At 55.9% G+C, this 21,648-nt stretch overlaps 1 protein-coding gene across 1 annotated transcript; it reads left to right on the top strand.

Annotated features, from left to right (window-relative positions):
- Positions 1-1,367: 1,367 nt before the first annotated feature.
- On the top strand, positions 1,368-20,746 carry LOC133283156 (whirlin-like; the record flags this gene model as incomplete). The annotated part of the gene is made up of 11 exons (XM_061479663.1): positions 1,368-1,493; positions 8,699-8,901; positions 9,307-9,343; positions 10,468-10,680; positions 11,182-11,394; positions 12,849-12,881; positions 16,048-16,119; positions 16,453-17,053; positions 18,868-19,046; positions 19,546-19,668; positions 20,325-20,746. Coding segments are annotated over 11 exons (1,983 nt in total), but the record flags the coding sequence as incomplete, so codon positions are not given.
- Between the last annotated feature and the right edge of the window lie 902 nt (positions 20,747-21,648).

The raw sequence follows: 21,648 nt of genomic DNA, 5'->3' as shown, positions 1-21,648 counted from the left end.
CCAGAGGGTGCAGATAGTGCTGTGCTTGGGACAGGTAGCACCACGGTGCCAACCCTACTGAGCACCACCTCTGCCCCGGCTGTGGGAACAGCCTCTTCCCTAGCAAACAGTGGGCAAAACAGCCTCCCCTCTTATCCCTAAGCCTTTAACATGGAGTGACTCAGCCTTTGCTTCATCCTGCAAGCAGCTTATCTCTGCTTTGGCTCCTCAGGGCCTTCTCTCTGTTCCTCCTTGCTCCGCAGCCTGCTCAAGCCAACCCCCCTGCCTGCAGCCCTCGCTTTATTCCTCAGCTCTTCCCTAATTCTGCAATTTGTCAGGAAGCCAAATGCTCCCAGAGCTGTTTTTTCCTTGGTCCCTGCTGCTGCTGCCACTCTTTTCCCAACAGCCTCTGTTGCTATTGTGATTTCCACAGGGTTTATTCCAAGAGACGCAGGTATCAGCTGATTAAGAAATGCAATTAAGCCTCAGCAACCCAACCTTGTGGCATTGCCAGCAGCGATGTGGGTTTAACTGGTACTCGGGTTTATTCACACAGCTCTGTGTTGCTGGAAGGTCCTTTCAGCCTCTGGTCTTTGGGGCTGGATCGTTGCTTTCTGCCCCTCACAGGCTGGGTTTGCTGGGATGTGTGTAAATGAACCAGCTCGCGCAGCAGCACCTCGGGTTTGCAGGGAGTATCTCTTACTCCATCTGATGGTATTGGGGTGGGGAGAGCAGCTTCTCAGCTTACCAGCACCTTGGGATAGTGTTAAAGGGAAATGTAAATGCCTTCATGCAGAGCTGCCGTCCTGCTGACTCCAGTGAAGTGCTGCAGTATGATCTGGCTCTTCAGGGCAGGATAGGTGGAAATACTGTCCTGGCATTATTAAATAGGGATCATAAAGCACATGGCTGCGTGGAGGAGCCCTGGGAGCCTTCTGTGCCTTCAGCTGAACCCACCCTGAGGCCAAGTACCTCTAAAGCATCCTTCAGGCAGCCCCGAGTGGTTGTCTGAGCACAGGGAGATGAACAAGAGATGCACTGAGGCGCTGGCACAGGGTGCCCAGAGAAGCTGTGGCTGCCCCATCCCTGGCAGTGTTCAAGGCCAGGTTGGACACAGGGGCTTGGAGCAAGCTGCTCTAGTGGAAGGTGTCCCTGCTGTGGCAGGGGTTGGAGCTGGAGGAGCTTTAAGGTCCCTTCCGGCACAAACCAGGCTGGGATTGTATAAACCTTCTCTTCTCCTTCCTCTGCATTGCAGCGGGGAGGTTTAGAGCTCCATCTGGGGCTGTGGTTGTCTGGAGGTACCTGCAGAAGGGCTTTGTCCCAGTGTGTGGGGAGCTGGGGGCAGCAGGGGAGACACCACATAAATGACTGTTCCTGGTCTTCTGCAGGTGAATCTGGTCCTGAATGAAGGGAAATCCCTGGGGCTCATGATCCGAGGAGGGGCAGAGTATTCCCTGGGCATCTACATCACTGGTGTGGATAAAGGCTCTGAAGCAGAGAGCACTGGCTTAAAGGTAAGAACAACCCCGCAGTGGGCTGGGATGGGAGATAGAGAGATTGAGTTTCATGAATTGAGGATGCAGAGCCACGTTAGTGGCATTTCCTACCCCTTGTCCCAAGCCAAACGGGTCTCAGTGGAGAGGTGAGAGTTGGTTTCCTGGAGCTGGCTTTTCAGGGCAGGTTCTTTGGATGTTTTGGATATTAAACCTTTAGGGAGCAAGGTGGTTGTGCAGGGAGGACGCTTCTGGAGCAGATTGTGCCTTGTCTTCTGCCTTAGCACAACCCCACACCTGGTTTCTCCCCTTTGAGACAGCTTGGGGATGGTTTTGATGTAGATACCTGAGTGCAGCCTGGACTGGAAGTGAAGAAAATCACTGCTACCTCCCTGAGCTGGCAGGGAAGAGTTTGCTGTTAAAGATCCTGGTCCTGTGTCCTCTTCCTGCATCTCGCATCCAAAGCCCTGATGTTTGGAGCTAGTGTTTTGCACAGGGTGCAGAGCATGTGTTGAGCTGCCGTGGTGAGAGGAGGCCGAGCTGCCTGTGCCAGTGTCCTCCTGCAGCACTGGATTCACAAGCATCATGTCCTAAAAGGCAGAAACAGCAGGATCACCCTCAGGGATAGAGCAAAGCTCATCTATCAGCAGCCTGGCTTGGTGGGACCTCCGGCTATGTCAGGCTCCCTCTGTAGTCTAATAGGTTCCTACAGGGTGTCTGTGGGGTGACTGGGTCCTTCTGAGGCTGCCCTGGTCCAGAGTTGGCTACAGAGACCTCTTGAAAAGCGCGATCTTGCATCTCTTTCATCCCACCATGTACACACATCATCTCCAAGCTCCTCCAGCCTTCCCGCTGTACCAGGCCTCAGAACAGGATGGGACTGGGACCTCAGCTGTTCCTGCAGGGTCATTTGGGTTAAAATCATATATGTTCTAGGAGGTTCACCAGCCAAATAAGTAGAAAAGGGAGCTGTTGGACTGTGCTGCTCATGAATGGAGCACATTTGAAACACGGACACCTCAGGTTGCCGTGTTTCATCACTCAGGGTTTCTCTTCATGTGTGGTTTTGCTTCCTCCAGTGCAATCCCATGGGCTCTGAGGGACGGTTCTTTCCCTGCTCCTTGTGTCAGTCAAGACTCAATAGATGTTAAACTCCTCTGAAATGGTGCTGGGCTGCTGGGCATTGGTGTTAATCCAGTCTGATCCCCTCTCTGCATTCTGGTGGTCCATTTCTCCATTGATCAGCCCTGAAGGGTCTGGGGCTCAGCCTCCAGCTTTGCTCCAGTGGCCCCATAAAGTCACTTAAAGCTGTCAAAGCTGATAGCATGAGGTGTGTGGACAGTGTGGTGCAGGGCTGTGATTTAGGCTGGAACAGATAGTCTTGTTGCTCAGGTTGCTGTGGCACACAACATTGCATCTAACTGGGCACTGAGATCACCAGTGCTTTATAGACAAGCCATTGGTGGGGGTAAGGCAACCAGTTCTGGACTTAATCATCCTCTGCTGGCTCCTGTTTCCTTTCTCCTGACTCTTCTTGACACCAAAGGGAAATGCTGAGCTTGGAGTTTTGGATCGGTCCAAGTCTTAACATCTCTCTCAGGTCCTTAGCAGGGAAATCATGGAATGCTTTGAGTGGGAAGGGCCCTTAAAGCTCCTCCAGCTCCAACCCCTGCCACAGCAGGGACCCCTTCCACTAGAGCAGCTTGCTCCAAGCCCCTGTGTCCAACCTGGCCTTGAACACTGCCAGGGATGGGGCAGCCACAGCTTCTCTGGGCACCCTGTGCCAGCGCCTCAGCACCCTCACAGGGAAGAGCTTCTGCCTAAGAGCTCATCTCAGTCTCCCCTCGGGCAGGTTAAAGCCATTCCCCTTGGCCTGTCCCTACAGGCCCTTGTCCCAAGCCTCTCTCCAGCTTTCCTGCAGCCCCTTCAGGCACTGGAGCTGCTCTAAGGAATCAGCTCAATTGTGGTAACATTCAGTGGAAGCTCTAAAACCCACAGAAGTGTTCAGTGCCTGGGAAGTCAACAGGAACTTCCCAGTGACCCAGCAAGGCTGGGTTGAGCTCCCATTGAATGGTACCACAATTCTTCCATTGCAGAGTGCAGTGAATGACCTGGAAATCACATTTACCCACCAGTTCTTCCCTCCTGGTGCTGTCACATCCCTTCCACCACCACCTGGAGCAGCAACCTACGCCCAGCCATCTCCAACAGCAGAGCATTAAACGTGGCAGGGGTCGGAACTGGATGAACTTTTAGGTCCCTTCCAAGCCAAACCAGTCTGGGATTCGATGAATCCGTGATAAAAGGCCTTTCTTTATCTCCAGACCTCCCAGCAGCTCTAAGCTTACAGCCTGCAGCACACACAAACCCAGGTGGGAAATGGTGCATATCTGAGATCACATCAAGGCTGGCATTCAGGAAAGCTCCATCCTGCTGGCACACACACACACACACACACACACAGAGGGATGAAGCTGTGTGCTGCTGCTGCGACTCCTGTGTGTGCTGGTTTGCAGTGGAACCTTGGCTGTGCTGAGCTCACAGGCGTGGGGATTGAACCAAGGAAAGCAGCAGAAACAGGGGCTTGGGTCAGTGTGGGAGCAGTAACCATGAAATGAACAGAAAGAACTGGAGAAAACCAATGCAACCACTTCTTCTTTTCCTGCCTTTTCAGGGCTGTAGGAGATGGAGCCTGGCACTGGCACAGGGTCTGTGCTGGGGACAAACATCCTGTGACTCTGCAAAGTCACCCATGCAGCACGTGGAGCAGCTCCAGCCAGTCCCACTATTCCCAGCTCTGTTGGGGAGAAACAAATTGTCCTGTGCCTTTTATCATCTCTGTCTTTAATCCTCACGTCCCAGAGCGCTGTCCCTGCTGCCTTTCACCGTGACCTTGCACTGATGCTTGCACTGACATCCCCAGGAGATGCTGTGTACCCTGGGAGGTGCAGGCAGAGTGGTGCAGGGTGGCCAGCAAGGGGTGACCTATGGTCTGGGAGAGAAGGATGCTCTGCAGGGAGCCCCCAGCATCATCTCTCACTTCTTGGTGCCCTCAGAAACACTCGGCCATCTCCATAGGATGCTCCTTGTCCCTGCTTGCCCAAGTGACCTTCTCCTATGGTAGGGTCCAAAACCCCTGTTGGAGCTTGGAGCAACCAGGCTGGGATTCTCCGATTCTGCCAGACTTTTAGTGAAAACCTTCTTGCACCTGTGGCACCAAATCTGCATTTTTGAATGTTTTAATAACAAGTTCCACATTTCCCTTAAATTTTGATGGAAGGGCCGTCGATGTGGTGTCGAAAACCAGTCAAAACCAAGGCAGCTTCTCTGAGGCCCAAAAGCTCAGCTGGCTTCTGTCTGCCACAGAACCAGGGTCTGAGCAGTGTGTCGCAGAGGAGACCTAGTCCTGCCGATGCCCGTTTGGGTACCACTGCATCTCCATGGCCACGAGCAGAGCACTTCAGGTGCCAGCAGAGAGCAGGCTGATCTCTGCAGTCAAGTATTAAACATTCATACTCTTGGCCTTGGCTTTCTTCTGTTTATTCATGATGAAACTTCAGGTTCTGTCCCCACTGACATTCACAGCGATGCCAGTGCAGGAGCTGAGCTTGTTCTGCTCATCCCCATTTCTTCCTCCTTCATTCCTTTTGCAGGTCTGTTTTGTCAGGATGTGGGTCTTTAAGCCAATTTCTCCTCTTCTTGACCTTTACATCAGAAATCGCAGATTTCGGGTGGCTTGCTTTGAACAAACAACTCAATATTGAGACGCCAGCACAAAGGCTGGGGTAAAAAGAGGCCACCGCAATCAGTTTATGCCTATATATACATGAGTGAGTAAAAGAGAGACTGTAAATAGGAAGAGGTGAATGATTTTACGTCATTGGTTTTAGTCACAAAGCTGCCTCTCGAGAAGGGGCTCGTCTTTAGAGGTCTGCACGTAGGCAGGAAGCTATAAAAAGCCTCGTGGCTGCTTCGAGTCTGGGGAATCGGCTGAATAGGGTGCAATGAGGATGTGCGTGGTTGCGGTGCGCAGATGGAGCCCGGAGGCGGTGTGGAGTGGTCCTTCAAACCATGTCACCCTGATGGGGACAGGCGGTGCTTCAATGGGAGGCCAGCACAAACCAGTGCCTACCCCAGGAGCCAGCCTCCTCTGCTTGTGTGCTTCCATTTCCCATTTGCATCTGCTTTGTTCCACATCCTTGTGCTGCAAGGTTTGGGGAAAAGAACATGTTTTCGACAGCACCGAACCCACTGTTCCCTTGCCTTGCTCCCGCATAAGGATCCTTCCAACAGGCTGTATTGGCCTCATTGGATGTGAGTTATCTGCCCCAACCCTGGGGAAGCTGATTATAACCTCTTTAGTTTTCTGCAAGTCTTAATTTGGACATTTCCACTTTTTCTTGCCCATAGTTTCAATTTCTTAAGGTCTCCTTTTGGTAATTCCTTGTGCTAAAGGGAGAATCCTTCCACTTCAGGAGTACCCATAAGTAATTTAACCTCTCTCCTAGCACGTTAGTAGCATTTAATAAGACTCATGCTGGTGCCAAACCATTTGGCATCCCATTAGCCCCGTTATTCCCAGCTCAATTTGGTGTCATTTAGCATTAATTCACTTTAAAAAACTCTCACCCACTTCTCTGTGTGACTGAATTCCTCCCAGAGCCAATTCTGATCAGTTTAAAGAGACTTCAGGTGCTCACAACGCTTGCCTTGAGCCCATTCGTTTCTCTTGATTGCACCTCCTGTTCTCTCTGGCCCCAGGAAGAGAAGGAGGCGAGGCTGTCATTGGGCTCTGTTGTTTCTGCTCTCTGGTTCTTGTCAGTCACCTTTCACATGTCCTGTTCAGCCTTTGCCTTTCAGGGTAGATTTTTCCTTAAGAAATGAGAATAATCCCATTTTCAGAGCTGATGCTGTTCCCTTTCCTTTCCTGGCTGTTTTCTGCAGGGAGGGCTCTCGCTGCTGCTGAAGGAAGGCACAAGAAAGCCCAACAATGCTTATTTTGCACATCCCGACTCAAACACAGGTCCTAGGACTAACTCTGAGCCTGCTGCAGAGAATCACAGAAGGGAATCATAGATTCCAGGCAATTTCTCCACCTCTTGTTACATTTCCATCAGGAGCTGGGTGCTCGGGGGCAGGAATGTGCCCACAGCAAATAATGTGCCAGGGTCAACTCTTGCTTTCACAGATGGTTCTTTTGCACCTGTGCAGTTTTGCGTTACCTTCCCAATTGTCCTTGACTTTGGAGGGGTAAGGGGATAAGGAGGGGGGAAGTAATTATTATCAATGTTAATTAGCAAAACCAATCCTTTCCAGCTCCAATAGGAGCCTCTCATCAAGATAGGTAGAGGTGGTCCTGTGCTGGGCACTGTGCTGAGCACAGCTGGAGGCTGAAGGACAGATACGGGTGAAGTAGCTTGTCCAGGGCCCCTCTGCTCTCCCTGTTATGGCTTGTCAGGTTCCTTTTGGTCCTCTCTTGAAAGGAGAAACTAAAGGAAGGCTGTTAGATCTGTATAATGTGAACAAAATAAATAAGGACATTTTAATCCCTGATCTGGAAAACTATTAAAAATCCATACTCACAATAATAGTATCGAATCGGACTTGAGTTTTCACTGTTTGATGCTGCAGTGAGCCTGATGCTCCTCATTTGAGCAGCAAAATCCACTCCAGTGGATTGCCCAGTGAATCAGAAAGACCTGAGGACTGATTCTTATTGCACTGCATGCGTGTTTCTCGTGGCAGTTGAGGCACTTGAGTCATCTCCTCTCCCTGTAGTGTTGGTGCTCAGCAGTTTTCACATTGTCAGCTTAGACCCAACAGAGCTCGCAGGGATGAGGAGTTTGTGGAGTCTGATGATGGGGATGCTCTCATTTGGGTCACTTGTCTTTCCCTGGGCTCCTTCCCATGTCTTGGTCTCTGTTACCAGCTCAGACTGCCTTTGGCTCCCTTTCTGCACTGAAAGCATGAGAGACTGAACAGTGCTTGGTGAGGGAAAGCACTGCTAAGCAGCAGTTAACCATCAGTGTGTTATCAGCGTTAGACTACAGCACTGCAGCAGCCACTGGGAAGATTAACCCTATCCCAGCCAACATCAGGACACCGCCTTTGCTGGAGCAGTCATGGAATCACAGAATGGTTTTCTCTTGGGTTGGAAAGGACCTTAAAATCATCGATTTCCAGCCCCCCTGCCATGGGCAGGCGATGGATCCCGGGTGCTTTATGCTGGTGGTGCTCCTGGTGTTCGCTTTCACCCCAGCAAAGTCCTGGGTAGCACTGGTGAAAATTGGGTGGCAGCAGTCACAGCCACCCCATAGACTTGGCTTCTCCCTGGAGTAAGGGAACTAATCCCAGTCCAGGAGTGAGCTGAGAGGATGGTGTTGACTCTCCATGTAGTTCTATTAGACTTAGGAATTCTCCCCATTCCCTTTCATCTCCTCCTCCGAGAGGGAGGTGAGGGACTTAACTGATGCCTCATTCTGTTTGCACTGCAGCACAAAGGGAATAAAACAGTTTTGACAGAGCTGAACAGAGCCTGTGCTTGAGCAAAGCTATGGAAGAGCAGTTTCAAAGAGGTGGCTGTGAGGAGCAGGTTGAATTGTGCTACGGGAGCGAGGAGGGCTAGCACTGAGAGCCCTAGAGCAAAGGGAAAGAGGACATGGGGTGCTCTATGGGTGCTGTGTCCTGAGTGTGGCCAGGCTGTCAGGGAAAGCCCCACTGCAGCATGAAAGCTCTTGGGAGGAGCTGGGGAGGAAATCGGAGGAGAGATGAAATCCAGCTCTCTCAGCTCCTACAGTACTGCTTGGAGGCTGAGGTGGGACACTCGAGTTGAACCCTCCCTCCGGCACACAGAGACCTGGGTTTGGGGCTTCCACAGATGGTCCCTGGCCTCCCACATTGACAGGAGGGGTTGGGGCTGGAGGATGAGATGTTCTCTGGGGGTTGTTACAACCAAACGTCTGTAGATGCAGTTAATGGGGGAGACTGGGCAGACTGGTCTGGTTTGGGATCCTTCATAGGCTCCTCCAGGCTTCACTGGTCAGCTTGAGTGCTTGGTCTCCAGCCACCAGCACTTGGTCCATCTCCCTCACTGGTCCCCCCAGTTGCTGTGTCCCCAGTTGGAGGTGGGATGGACGGAGCAGCTCCTCCCTGGTGGGATTGGAAGCCATATCCCTAGCAGGAAAGCCCCCAGGCCATGGCAGCCTCACCGCATCCTCACTCCGCAGGTTGGAGACCAGATCCTGGAGGTGAACGGGAGGAGCTTCCTCAGCATCCCCCATGACGAGGCCGTGAAGCTGCTCAAGTCTTCCCGGCACCTCATCATGACGGTGAAGGACATCGGGAGGCTGCCCCATGCCCGCACCACCGTGGATGAGACAAGGTGGATAGCGAGCTCCCAGGTGGGGGACACCCTCGTCACCTCAGCAGGGTACGTGCTTGGTGCACCCCATGCAGGTTGGTTATCAACACAGAGCTCCTCTGTGGTGGACACAGTCACCAAGGGGTGCGTGGAGCTCCAGGACCTGGAATGTACTGGGTACTGTGGAGCTCCAGTACCCGGAATGGTGGCAGCCAGATGCGATGCAATGTGCGCGGGCACCCTGTCCATGGGAGCACCGTGGCTTCTCAGACATGTGGCCCCCATGTGTGGGGCTTAGGAGACAGCATCTCTGGCCTGGAAGGCGGATCAGGGCTTTAGAGCACACTGCTGCCCCTTCCCTGTTCCCTTACGGGCACAGAGAGGGGAGAACATCACAGGTCTGGAGCCAGGCTCAATGCAGTGAGTGATGGGCACGCTCTGCTCGGTGCTAACTGCTCTTCTCCGTCCTCGCAGGGCAGTGGGTGACCGTGCTGCGGAGGTGACAGCCAGGGTAAGAGATACAAGTCCTTCCTGGTACCTTGGCAAAAGAAATCACCATTCTTGCACCCTGTTTTCCATGGGAGGGAGGGATTTGTGTTCCTGGCTTGAAAGGGATGCTGGTGCTATGAGGTTTAACTGGCTCAAGCCTTTCTCCTCCCCACCTCATGTTGCCAGCTGTGTTTCTACAAGCAGTGCCATGATCCCCTCTCCTGTGCCACTGGTGGGTCTGCAGCACATCTGGTGCCTCCAGCCTGAGAATGGTCACATTGACAGGCAAGGACCCCTGCACCCCACAGAGGTGACTCCGATGCCTTCTGCCTGGCAGCTGCCTCTGGGCCCTGCCAGCTCCTGGGGTCATTCCCGCCTGGAAGCAGAGCTGCAATGCCAGCAGGGCTTCTCTCAGCACCTCCTCGCAGAGCTCCTGTCTTTGAAATGGAAATGCAGCAGCGAGGTTTCACAGGTGGCTCTCAGTGATAACAGCTCTGTGCTGTTCCGTGCCTTGTTCACTCCTTGCAGCGTGTCCAGGATAGTCAGGGTCTTGGCTCCGTATCCCTCTGTGAGCTCTGCCAGCACTGCCTGGGAGGGGAGCAGCAAGGACCTCCCCTTAGAAACCCCTCTCCAAGGCAGAAGCCTTTCATCCGCAGCCTGGTTTGTCTCTCCCTTTGGTTCCCAGTAGCTCTTTCTTCACCAGGCTCTGCTTTAAGCTTGCAGCGGGGGTAAATGTGCCTTTTCCACAAGGTGGGAAGCTTGCCCTTCCTCCTGGCCCCATTTCCCCAGCTCTGCCAGGAAGGGAATGCAGCCTGCTATTGAATCAAGAGCTGGCCAAGGGACAACTTGTGAGCAGAGCCCTGAAGGTGCTTTGGTTATTCTGCATAAACTGGCTCTGGAGTTACAGGGACAAGTGACACTGAGCGAGCAGCTATGCTGGTGAAGCCTTGTGGACACCTCCCTCTGGTCATTTTGGAAGCATTCCCCTTCCATTCCCTTTGGTACAGGCAGTTGGGTGAGAGCAGCGGCCTGTAATGCTAGGATAGGGCTGGCAGCAGAGCCCAGGGCGAGGGGCTGTCCCCGCTTCCCTCCTTTCAGCCGATTCCTTGGCATCCCAAGCCAAAGCCTCTCTCCTGTCTCCCGCAGCCCGTGTTCTATCGGGGCCTGGCCGGCTCGCAGGTGACACTGAGCACCATGGTGAACCAGACCCGTGTCATGCTGGAGGAGCAGGCACGGCACCTCCTCAACGAGCAGGAGCGGGCCACCATGGGCTACTACCTCGATGAGTACAAGGAAGGCAACATCTCCGTGGATGCGCTGGTCATGGCGCTCTTCGAGCTACTCAACACACACGCTAAGGTGAGGCCCTCACCGTGCTCCGGGATGGTTCCTTGTTCCTGGTGGACTGAGCAGAGCCATTGGCACAGCAGATAAGTCTCCAAGGTTGTCTCCTCAGGGACAGTGGTGAGGGTGGAAGGCAAAATCCAGATGTAGGGCACTATGGGGGTTAGGGGCTGGTGTTTAGTAGCAGAGGAGCTTCTGGTAAAGGTTAGGACCAAACCTCCTCATGGACTACGTGGAATGGGTTGGGTTGTGTTGGAAGGGACCTTAAAGCTCGCCCAGCTCCAACCCCTGCCACGGGCAGGGACACCTTCCACTGGAGCAGCTTGCTCCAAGCCCTGTGTCCAACCTGGCCTTGAACACTGCCAGGGACGGGGCAGCCACAGCTTCTCTGGGCACCCTGTGCCAGCGCCTCACCAAAGGCTCCATTACCTGCCAGCACATCCCGTTCCCCCTGGTGGGCAGTGTGGGAGGCCTCCCGTGCTCCAACCTGTCCCTGGTGCCTGTCTCCTGGCGCAGTTCTCGCTGCTTTCGGACGTGCGCGGCGTCATCTCCCCACAAGACCTCGACCGCTTCGACAACCTGGTGCTGAAGAGGGAGATCGAGTGCATGAAGGCGCGGCAGCCCTCGGGGCCCTCCCTGGCCACCGACTCCTACTCCATGATGTCCTACAGCGACACCGTCTCCTCCTCCAGCAGCCACTTCACTGCCACCACCGTCAGCTCAGCCCGGGTGAGTCCCTGCAGCCCCCCCATATCCCTGCGGGGCTGGAAAGGCATTCCACCTGCAGGAGAAATGGTGGATTCCTTCCCTGATGCATTCCCCAGAGCTTACCCGGGTGCAGCAGTGTGACCTGTAGGCGCATTGGATGGTGCCAGGACATGTGCTTGGTATCTCCGTGCTCCTGAGACTGTGACTGTCCTCTGCATGGGGGCTTGACCTGGTGCTGTCGCTTTGTCCCCTGTGCAATGCAAGATGCATCCACACAGGGATCTCAGTGAGTTGTCCCTCTGTGCCTGCTGCTATCCACCAGCTCTGGTGCCTGAATCACCTCCTTAAGGATGTTTGCTGCCTTCTCTGCATCCTAGCAGGGACCTCGATGGCCTGGGCAAGCCCCTGCCCACTCTCCAGCACTGAGTGGCAGCTCTCCCACGTCTCCCTTCACTGCATGCACCCTCTGAGTTCCTGTAATCGCCTCCAAGTGCACGTTAATCTCCCGGCCATCAAATGCCTTTCACCATAAATGCATCAGCAACCTTGGAATTGAAAACCTTCCTGAAAGGAGCAGATGCCAAGAGGCTTTCTGCTGGTTGGGTACAAGGAAACCAGCCCATGGCCAGGGAGAGTGGGAATGTGGTGCAAAAGGTGCAGGCAAGGTGGGAGCTGGGGGCATTCCTGGGCTGTCCCTGCCTGCATTGGTCAGTCCAGCATCCCAAGAGGCCTCAGAGAGCTTCAGAGCATCAAAGCTGGGCTTTTGTCCCATTGGGCCTTGTGAAGTCATAGGAAAGCTGTGTGCTCTGTTCACAATGGGTTGCAGTGAGATGCTTTCTGGATCAAGAAAATCAAAGGTCTTGTTCCTGCTCCATGACACCAAGCATGGCTGCTTGGCCTGGTGTGTGAGCCGTGCTCCAGCCCTGCCTGGCACGTGAGCTGAGGTCAGGGATGGAGACCAGGATGCTGTGCTGGCATAGAGAAGAGCGCGTGTACACTGCTTTAAGGGCTTCCTTCAATCATCCCTCAGAGTCATAGAACAGTATGGGTGTCCCTTGGTCTCACTCCAGGTCCTCCCTGGCCATGGGGCACCTCTTTCCATGGATGTGGAAACATGCCCTGCTCCAAGCTCTGCCTGGGGTGTTGGGAATGCTGACACATGAGGTGGTTGTCGCCGCTGCTGCTGGAACAAGTGCCAAGCAGAGAGCATCACGGTGGATGGATGCTTGTCTTAGCTAGCAGGAGACATGAGGGGCAGAGCTCCCGAATGGTTTCTTCTGCCCTGATCTCTTGCTGCTCTCCCTGCCCAGCACTGGCTGCAGCTGGATGTGGATCCTGCAGGATGGGTTTGGAGGGAGGAGGGATGCCTTGTGCTGGGTTTGCTTGTCTCCCTCACTGGTCCTGCACCCCACTGATGGTCTGTTTTGCTTTTGTGCTTGTTTCAATCTGCTTCCCCCCCCCCCGCACGTCCCCAGGAGCGGCTCTTGTGGCTCATAGACCTGATGGAGGTAGGGGCTGCTGGAGCGCTGTGGTTGCCATAGCAGAGGGGATGAGTGTGTGTGTGGATGGGTGCCGGGAGGGAACAGGCTGTGCAGGGACCAGCATGTCAACAGGGACTGCATGAACAGCGCCTTGATTCATCCCTTAGCCCTGTTGAGCCATTCCAGTCCCTTTGCTCCAGCACAGCTTAAGGCCTTGGTGCTGCAGAGCACACAAGACTCAGCTCTGAGCCAGACCCAGTGTTCTGGTTGCACTGGAGCCCTGTGTGTCACTGGCAGCTCAAGGATGGGCTGATTTTAGGGCCAGCAGCATTGATGGACCCCACACTGGCCCTGCTGTTGCTGCCTGCCTCTACCTGCTGCTCTGCTGCCTTGCTGTATGGGCACCCTGGCTAAATACCAGCAGGATGGTCACATCCTGTCATAGAATCCCAGCCTGGTTGGGGTTGGGAAGGACCTTAAAGCTCATCCAGTTCCAGCCCCCTCTGGAAACAGCAGTGCTCCACAAGGGGATGCTGTGGTGTTCCCAGATGGAGTTTATCACAGGCACCCTCACTGTGGTACACAGAGTTCTTCGCCTCTGTGACAACTGAGTTGTAGCAGCAATGATCAGGTGCAAGCTGTCGATGAGAGCAGGGTGTTTGTCATTGCTCACAGGCCAGGCAGCACTTCTTGGGCACTGCCTCCTGCCCAGTCCTCGTTGTTAGCATTACCCCCAGCAAAGATACTGCCATCGGAACGTGCCTTCTCCTCCACGGGCCTTATCCCACAGGCTCTGCCTTGCTTCCAGCTCCCTGAAGTTGCAGGATTGGGCCCCAGGAGGTAACCCAGTTTTGTTGCTAAACCCTTGTCTGTCTGTGGTCTCTTTGGTCTCTGTGCCACAAGAAGTACAAGTAAGGAGAGGCTGGCACTGAGCTGTCCCTGTCCCTGGGCAGTGAATCTCAAGCACAGGAATGCACAGCCTCTTTGGCAGGTGATCTCTGTGTCCCCATAGGGAGAGCAGAACGAGAGCAGAGGAACAGGGGGCATCTTCCTCACCAATCTCCTGTTATTGCTGCTCCAGCTCCTGGTGTCCTCTGACCCCTCCAGGACAGGCACAGCCATCCCATGTGGAGGGTTCTCATGTGCTTGGCACGATCCTCTCAGGCAGCGAGGTTAGAGACAGGGTGAAGCCACCACGTGGGTGCCATTGTCACCCTCAGAGCCCCCAGAGTCAGGTCTCTGTGCTCAGGCTGGGGCAGGGAAGGGGCTCTGGGCTCCTCCAGCCCTGTGGATCCATTCTGGGATGGGAGAGGGAAGGGGAGAGCGGAGGGGAGCTGGGCATGGGATGGTGCTGTCATTCCAAAGCAAACCCTGCAGGGTTCAGGCTGAGTGGCTCTGCAAAGATCTCATTAGCAGTAAGTGGAAAATAAGGGATTCCTTTGGAGCTGTGAAGTTAATGAAAGGTTGGGTTGTATTCCCCAGGGAGCTGGGAGCTCTTCCATCACTTAAGCAGTGAATGGAAACTGGCTGGCTGAATCAAAGATGCTGACATGCTTTCCAGCTCCATCCCTCCTGCCCTGGGCTCCGGGATAGTAAGGGCCAAGGATTTCCATCTGAGGGTCTGGAAGAGCCTCACCTGCCTCCAGTTTCCATAAGAAACTGGAAAACAGGTTGGGTAAAGGAGCAGCATCGGTGGGAGGGAGCAGCCTCCTCAATAATCACCTCTCAGAGCAGTGGCACTGTAGCTCCAATGGCTCTTCCAAGGGAAATCCAAGCAAGCTGTCTTAAAATAGCCAATGCATGAAAGCAAATGTGCTCAGCTTAAAAGCCATTGCACTGGGTAGCCCGGAGCAGTTGCTGTTGGATTGCTTTTGCTCCCCAAGTCCTCAGCGTGGGGAGAGGAGAACCTGCTGCTTGCACAGGTCAGTGCCAGTGTCCCTGGGTGCTGAGGGAGGACAGAGCCAGGGCTGGGACACAACACATGGTGGATACTGGATGGAATCAGCCTTGGCCAGAGGAAGGAGTTTTCCCAAGCTCAGGCTTCACCTGTCGCTCTCCAAACAAGCCTTTTCCTTCAGTTCTCATTCTCCAGGGCTCTCTCCGAAGCCAGGGAGCTCCAAGTACTTCCCATCGGTGGTTTTGCTGCTTCTCTAATGCTCTTCTTTGTCTCCCGTGTCTATTCTGGGATGCTGACATCTCACGGCACGGCAGCAGGCTCCAGCAGATGGGGGGATGCAGCTGCAGCAGCGGCTCAGCTGATCCCTTGTTTACCCTGCAGTGAATAACACACGGTTGAAAACAAACTGTACCCATCCCATTCCAGCGCCAGGGAGCAAACAGCCCTGGGAACACGATGGGAATGATGCGCAGCACCGCTCCGGATTGGGAAGTGCTGTGGGAGAAGGATGCTGAGCATGGATTTGCTTGTCCAGGGCCTTGCAGGGGAACCAGATGGAGCTGGGGATGGCAAAGGCAGCAGCAGAGCCTGGCTCTGGGCTAAAGTCAGGAGGAGCTGGGTTCAGCCCTGGCTGCACACCCTATGTCCTCCCGTCCCTGCTGGTGCTCAGCCAAGGTGCCTGTTTGCTCTGCTTGACCACATCTGTGTCCTCTCCTTGGGTCCATCCTGCTGACAACTGCCCCTGCACAGGCAGACTGACAGATTCCCATTGCCCACCTTGCTTGCTGGAGCTGGGATGAGTTTGGAGCTGTGTTGGGACATTGCCTATTGCCTCCTAAAGGGAAAGCAGTGACAGCAGGTTCTGCTTGCATCTCACTGCTCTGGTTTGCAAGGGAGGGAGGTTTTACACTTGTCTCTTACCCTTATCCCAGCAAAGATGCAGGTATTGGACCTGCTGGGTCCAAACCAAACAGGAGGAGCTGAGGTTTGGATTAAGAGGAGCACATCCTCCTTTTGCAGGTTCACAGCATGCTCTGAGCACGCTTCCTAGCTTGGGAGAGCCTGTATCCAAACAAAGCTGCTTTGCTTTGGATCCCAGCACAGTTGCTTTGCTCAGATGATGTGTGGGTCTGCAGGGAACCTCGAAGGAAACAGAGGTTTCACCCTTTGGGTGAAAGACTGGCCTTGCATGGGGGAGTTGGGTGAGCACCCTGCATGGTCCCCATGGGGCTGGCGCTGTGCTGGGTGCTCAGTGCTGCTCTAACCTCGTTTTCTCTTCCTCCTTTGCCCTCTCAGAACACGTCGGAGTTGGAGGGAGGTGGAGATGGCCACCAGAGCAGCATCAACACCCTGCCGGATGTCTCCCTGGTAAGGCATCAGACTGGAGATGGAGGTAAAATGGTGATGCTGAGATTTGCCTCCATTCTGTAGCTCTTTGCTTAATCAACACCCCATGGGTGTTATTGAAGCAACTTAATCAGACCGGTTTGGAAGGATTCTGGCTGGGTAGCATCTGTGTAGAGCAGAAGTTGGGTGGTCTGTGCTCTGATCACCCTCATTTGTGAGTTACGTTCCTGTCAATAAGGTCAGGAAGGTGTTTCTGTGGAAGTCAGCTCATTTCTGCCATCATCACCATGAGAAGGCAGACGGAGGTGGCTCTGAGCCTGGGGAACGTCCTAAACAGTGTCCTTGCTTTGGCAGGATGACCTCTCCTCCTTCCCAGACGAACCACCCAACTTCAAGCCTCCACCTCCTCCTTCAGCCCCGCAGATGCTTCAGGCCCCCTCCTCTGACCAGCACAGGACCCAAGGGAAGGACAAGCCCAAGCGCCCTTCCTCTGAGTCCTCCCAGTCAGGCCTCTTCTTCATGGCCCCCCGGCACCCCACGCCCCCCCCCAGTCACCCCGAGAAGGACACGGTCAGCATCACCTCCACAGCCAGCGCATCCACCGAGGAGTCAGCCCCAAGCCCCATCTATGCCACCATCTCCCCAGCCCCGCACAGCGCCAGGAGGCAGATGGATGCTCAGCTCTCCTTGGTCAGCCAGCATCACATCGGGCCCTTCCCCAGGGTCCAGTCCCCAACCAGACTGAAGAGCCTATCCCCGGAGGGGCCTGCATCTGGTGGTCTTCAGAGCCCCCCTTCCCCCTCGCCTCCTCCTCCTCCATCCCACCCGGCACCCCCTCCTCCGGACAAGGGCAGCCCCCAGGCTGTGGCCAACCAGCACTTCATCATGGTGGAGGTGCACCAGCCCAACAGCGAGCCTGACGTCAATGAAGTGAGGCCCCTGCCACAGGCCAGAGGTGGGTGATGTGTTATCAGCCATGGGGTGACAAAGTGAACCCTCTCGGGGGTGCTCCTCAAGAGAGAAGTGACAGATGTTAAGGGCATGACAGATGTTAAGGGCAGAAAGGGGCTGGAGGGTAAGACCTGCATCAGACTGCTGGAGTGTGAGGCTTGGTTGAAGGGCTTCCCCAGTCTCAGTGGGAATGGGGGCTTCCAGCACATGCTGGTGAAGAGCTCTAGGGGAAAACATTCCCATTTTGGTTCAAACTTCTGGTCAGTAGGGTGGGGAAAGCTTCAGAGCCTGGATCAGTGCTGCCGTGCCCTGTTCTTTGGTTTGCTTTTCATCATAGATGAGTTTCATTCAGAAAACAGCTTGTGGAGTCAGAGAATCCCAGCCTGGTTTGGGTTGAAGGGACCTTAAAGCTCCTCCAGCTCCAACCCCTGCCACGGGCAGGGACACCTTCCACTACAGCAGCTTGCTCCAAGCCCCTGTGTCCAACCTGGCCTTGAACACTGCCAGGGATGGGGCAGCCACAGCTTCTCTGGGCACCCTGTGCCAGCGCCTCAGCACCCTCACAGCGAAGAGCTTCTGCCTAAGAGCTCAGCTCAGTCTCCCCTCTGGCAGGTTAAAGCCATTCCCCTTGGCCTGTCCCTCCATCCCTTGTCCCAAGCCCCTCTCCAGGTTTCCTGCAGCCCCTTCAGGCACTGGAGCTGCTCTCAGGTCTCCCCTTCAGGAGCCTTCTCTTCTCCAGGCTGCCCCAGCCCAGCTCTCTCAGCCTGGCTCCAGAGCAGAGCTGCTCCAGCCCTCGCAGCACCTTCAGGACGGGCCGGTCCTGCCCCCCATGGCTCTGCCTCCGCTGAGGCGGGGCTGCGGTACCCCGGCCATGTCCCGTTCCCGGCCGTGCTCGGGGAGCGGTGCCGGTGACGTTGTCGCCCTCCTGTGGCGCCGTCCTCCCACTGCAGCTCATTCACCTCGGGGCTGTGGATGGGGCCGAGGGACCCGCTCCGGGCTGAGCGGGGTCGGATTCTGCCCGCAGGGTGTCAGCGGTGTGAGCCCAGCTCCGCCAAGCCCCGGGAGATGTCCCGCACCCGCTGCCCTCTCTGCGGTGCTGCCAGACCTTGCTCCCTGGTGCTCATCTCCATCTGCACCCACACTTCATCCTGAGGGGAGAAAGCTCCTACCTGGCAGCTCCTCTTTGCTCGGGCCTGTCCCCATCTCCTCCCAAACCCTGGTATGGAGCATGGGCCGTCTCCAGCCTCCTCCAGCAGCATCCCTAAACCCATCACCCCCTCATTCCATCCCAGTTCAGGATTTGGGCTGGATCCTTGAGGCCCTTTGTTCCTTGGCACTCTCTGTGCACAGCGCTGCTGTTATCATAGGATCCCGGCCTGGTTTGGGTTGGAAGGGACCCCAGAGCTCCTCCAGCTCCAACCCCTGCCACGGACAGCGACACCTTCCACTAGAGCAGCTTGCTCCAAGCCCCTGTGTCCAACCTGGCCTTGAACACTGCCAGGGATGGGGCAGCCACAGCTTCTCTGGGCACCCTGTGCCAGCGCCTCAGCACCCTCACAGGGAAGAGCTTCTGCCTTAGATCTAACCTGAACTTCCCCTGTTCCAGTCTGAACCCATCACCCTTTGTCCCATTGCTACAGCTCCTGATGAAGAGCCCCTCTCCAGCATCCTTGTAGCCCCCTTCAGACACTGGAAGCTTGGGAACGTCCCTCCAAAGTCCAGGTCTAAATCCCAAGGGCCCTGCCCAGTGCTGGGAGCGGTTGGGATGTCCCTGCCCTGGGGACATCCTAACCCCACAACCTGCCTGGTGTCCCACAGCCTCCACGCTGTCGCAGCTCTCGGACAGCGGGCAGACGCTGAGCGAGGACAGTGGGGTGGACATCGGCGACGTGGAGCTGAGCAGCAGGGACAAGGGCCAGCAGCTCCTCTCTGGGAAGAGCCGAAGCCTTCAGGAGGCCCGGAGCAGTGATGGGGCAGCAGAAGGAGCCTCCAAGCCGGTGAGGGTGGGTGCCCGTGGATGCTGGTGCAGGTGGTGGGAGGTGGGCATCGGGGTTGCCCCTGCCGTAGGCAGCACCCGCTCTTCTGTGCTTCCATGCACAGACATGCACATGGAATGTCGGGAGTCAAAGAGCATCTGCAGGTGGTCTGTCTGTGCCTCTCCTGTGAGCCTTCCTTGGGGTGACCCTGCTTGTCTTGGGGTGACCCTGGGCAGGATGGGAAGGGACAAGGGTGCCTATGGGGTGCTGGCAACGGCAGGTGGGAGTACAGCAGCCATGAGGAAAACCACCCCATCCCCAGGGTAGAAGCCTCCATCTCCATCATCCCCATCCCCTACCAGGGGCATCCTTGGGATTGGGGATGCTCCATTCCATCCCCAACCCATCCCAATTCCATCCATATCCCACCCACTGCTAGGGCCATCCTGGGGACTGGGGATGCTCCATCCCACCCCATGGGTCCTGGTCCCCCTCAGCAGCACTGCCCATCTCTCCCCAGCCAGGGCTGCTGGAGCCCACATCGTGCCTGATCCGTGTATCCAAGAGTGCTCCGACCCTGGGCATCGCCATCGAGGGGGGAGCGAACACGCGGCAGCCGCTGCCCCGCATCGTCACCATCCAGGTAGGACTCAGTGCACATCCTGCACATCCCTCTTCTCCCGAGCACCCTCTGGGGAAGGAATTGTTCCTCAGTTCCATCTAAACCTCCCCTGGCGCAGCTTGAGGCTGTTTCCTCTTGTCCCATCCCTTGTTCCTTGGGAGAAGGGGGGATTTTGGAGGTGTGCTTCCCCCCAGAGCATCTTCCCTTGCCGTCAGCATCATTCTGCTGCAGGGGAGGTGCTGAGGGTTGCATTGGTGTCCCATGGAGCATCCCATATCGTAGAGCATGGCCTGGGAGCTAAGGGTTTGCTGTGGATCCAGAGGGGGTCTGGCAGCCCCGAAAGCTTGGCTCTGGTGTCTCCAGATGGCTGGAAGCTCCCTTTTCCTGCTCAGATAGAGGGCTGGGAGAGGGGGAATGGTGGGGGACAGCTGGGGTGGATGCATGGCTGGGAACAGCAGCTTCCTCTCCTGCTCACCTGGGGCAAAACTCAAGTCACTGACAGCAAAGCAAAGCAGAGCCAACTCCACCTTGGTTCTTCTTGGCCATTCCACTGGGACAAGCAAAACGGGAGCCAAATTTATCCCCTCTTTCGGAAACATGAAATGTTTCTCATTTCCCCCCCAAAACATCCCTGGGATGGGGGATGGGATCAGGATCTCTCCACCTCTATCCTGCAGCGCGGGGGCTCAGCACACAACTGTGGGAAGCTGAAGGTGGGCCACGTCATCCTGGAGGTGAATGGCACGGGGCTGCGGGGCAAGGAGCACCGGGAAGCCGCCCGCATCATCGCCGAGGCCTTTAAGCTGAAGGAAAAGGACTACATTGATTTCTTGGTCACAGAATTCAACGTCGCCCTTTAGGGATCCAGGCTTTGGGATGGGGAGCATCCCGAATAGGAGCGGAAGGCAGCGCCGAGGCGGGAAAGCTGCATTCCCACCCCGCGGAGCCCTCTCCCGCTGCGCCATCCCGCACGCACAGACACCCCCCAGCTTGTCCCCAAGTGTCCCCTCTCCTGCTGCAGACTCATGCCTGGGTAGGGCAGGCTGCGAACGGGCAGAAATCAGTGCACATCCCATAATGTCTCTTGGATCGGGGTGGGGGGCGCTGCCCTTTGGGAGTATCCTGAGGTTCTCCAGGGTGGGAGTGGGGCAGGAGGGCAGGGGAAGGTCCGGGTGTCCCCGCTGCCATGTGAGTGCCACACAAAGCACAAGGTGGGCTCCCGGCTCAGGCTGGAGGGGGTTTGGGTGGTCCCTGCTCCCTCGGGTGCTGGCCCAGGCGGGTGGCACAGCCATAGGTGGGGATGCAGAGGGAGCAACCGGAGGCCTTGTAAATCGCTGGCAGAGTCCTTGTGTTTCTATAGACAGAGCTTGTGCTTTAATTTTTCAATAAACCAATCAGGATAGACAAAGGCTGGGATTGCGGGATTCCTCCGGGCTGGAAAAGGGGGGCAGGAAGGGAATGGACAGGGGTGGCTATGGCGTGCTGGCAAGGGCAGGTGGGAGTGTGGCAGCCATAGAGAAAACTGCCCCATCCCCAGAAAGGGGTGCTCCCTCCCCATCTCCTGCCAAGGGCCATCCCAGCCATTGGGGGTGCTCCCATCCCATCCCATCTCATCCCCTGTCCGGGCCATGCTGGGAAATAGGGATGCTCCATCCTATCCCTATACCTATCCCACCCCCTGCCCGGGCCATCCCAGGCATTGCGGGTGCTCCATCCCATCCCTTCCCATTGCCATCCTCATCCCCTCCAGAGCCGTCCCGGGGCGGGTGCAGGAGTTCCCCACCAGGGGGTGCCGGCGCTGCATAAATTATGATAATGACAGCCCCTCTGATTGGTCTCCCGCCGCGGGCTATGCAAATACAGGGGAGGGCGGGGTTTATGCTAACGACTTCCCATTTCTTGCTCTGCGGCGCTCTCCGATTGGCGGGTAGCCGCCGATATGCTAATAAGGGCGGAGGCCCCGCCCCGCCGCCGGCCCGCGCTATTGTCCCGCGGGGCGGG

This window comes from Pezoporus flaviventris, unplaced genomic scaffold (assembly GCF_033815535.1).
Source record: "Pezoporus flaviventris isolate CSIRO_AGI_PZ_B2104156 unplaced genomic scaffold, CSIRO_AGI_Pfla_v1 ptg000154l, whole genome shotgun sequence".
NCBI lineage: Eukaryota > Metazoa > Chordata > Aves > Psittaciformes > Psittacidae > Pezoporus > Pezoporus flaviventris.
Note: the sequence above shows the minus strand (reverse complement) of the source record. Positions and strands in the feature narration are given on the sequence as shown.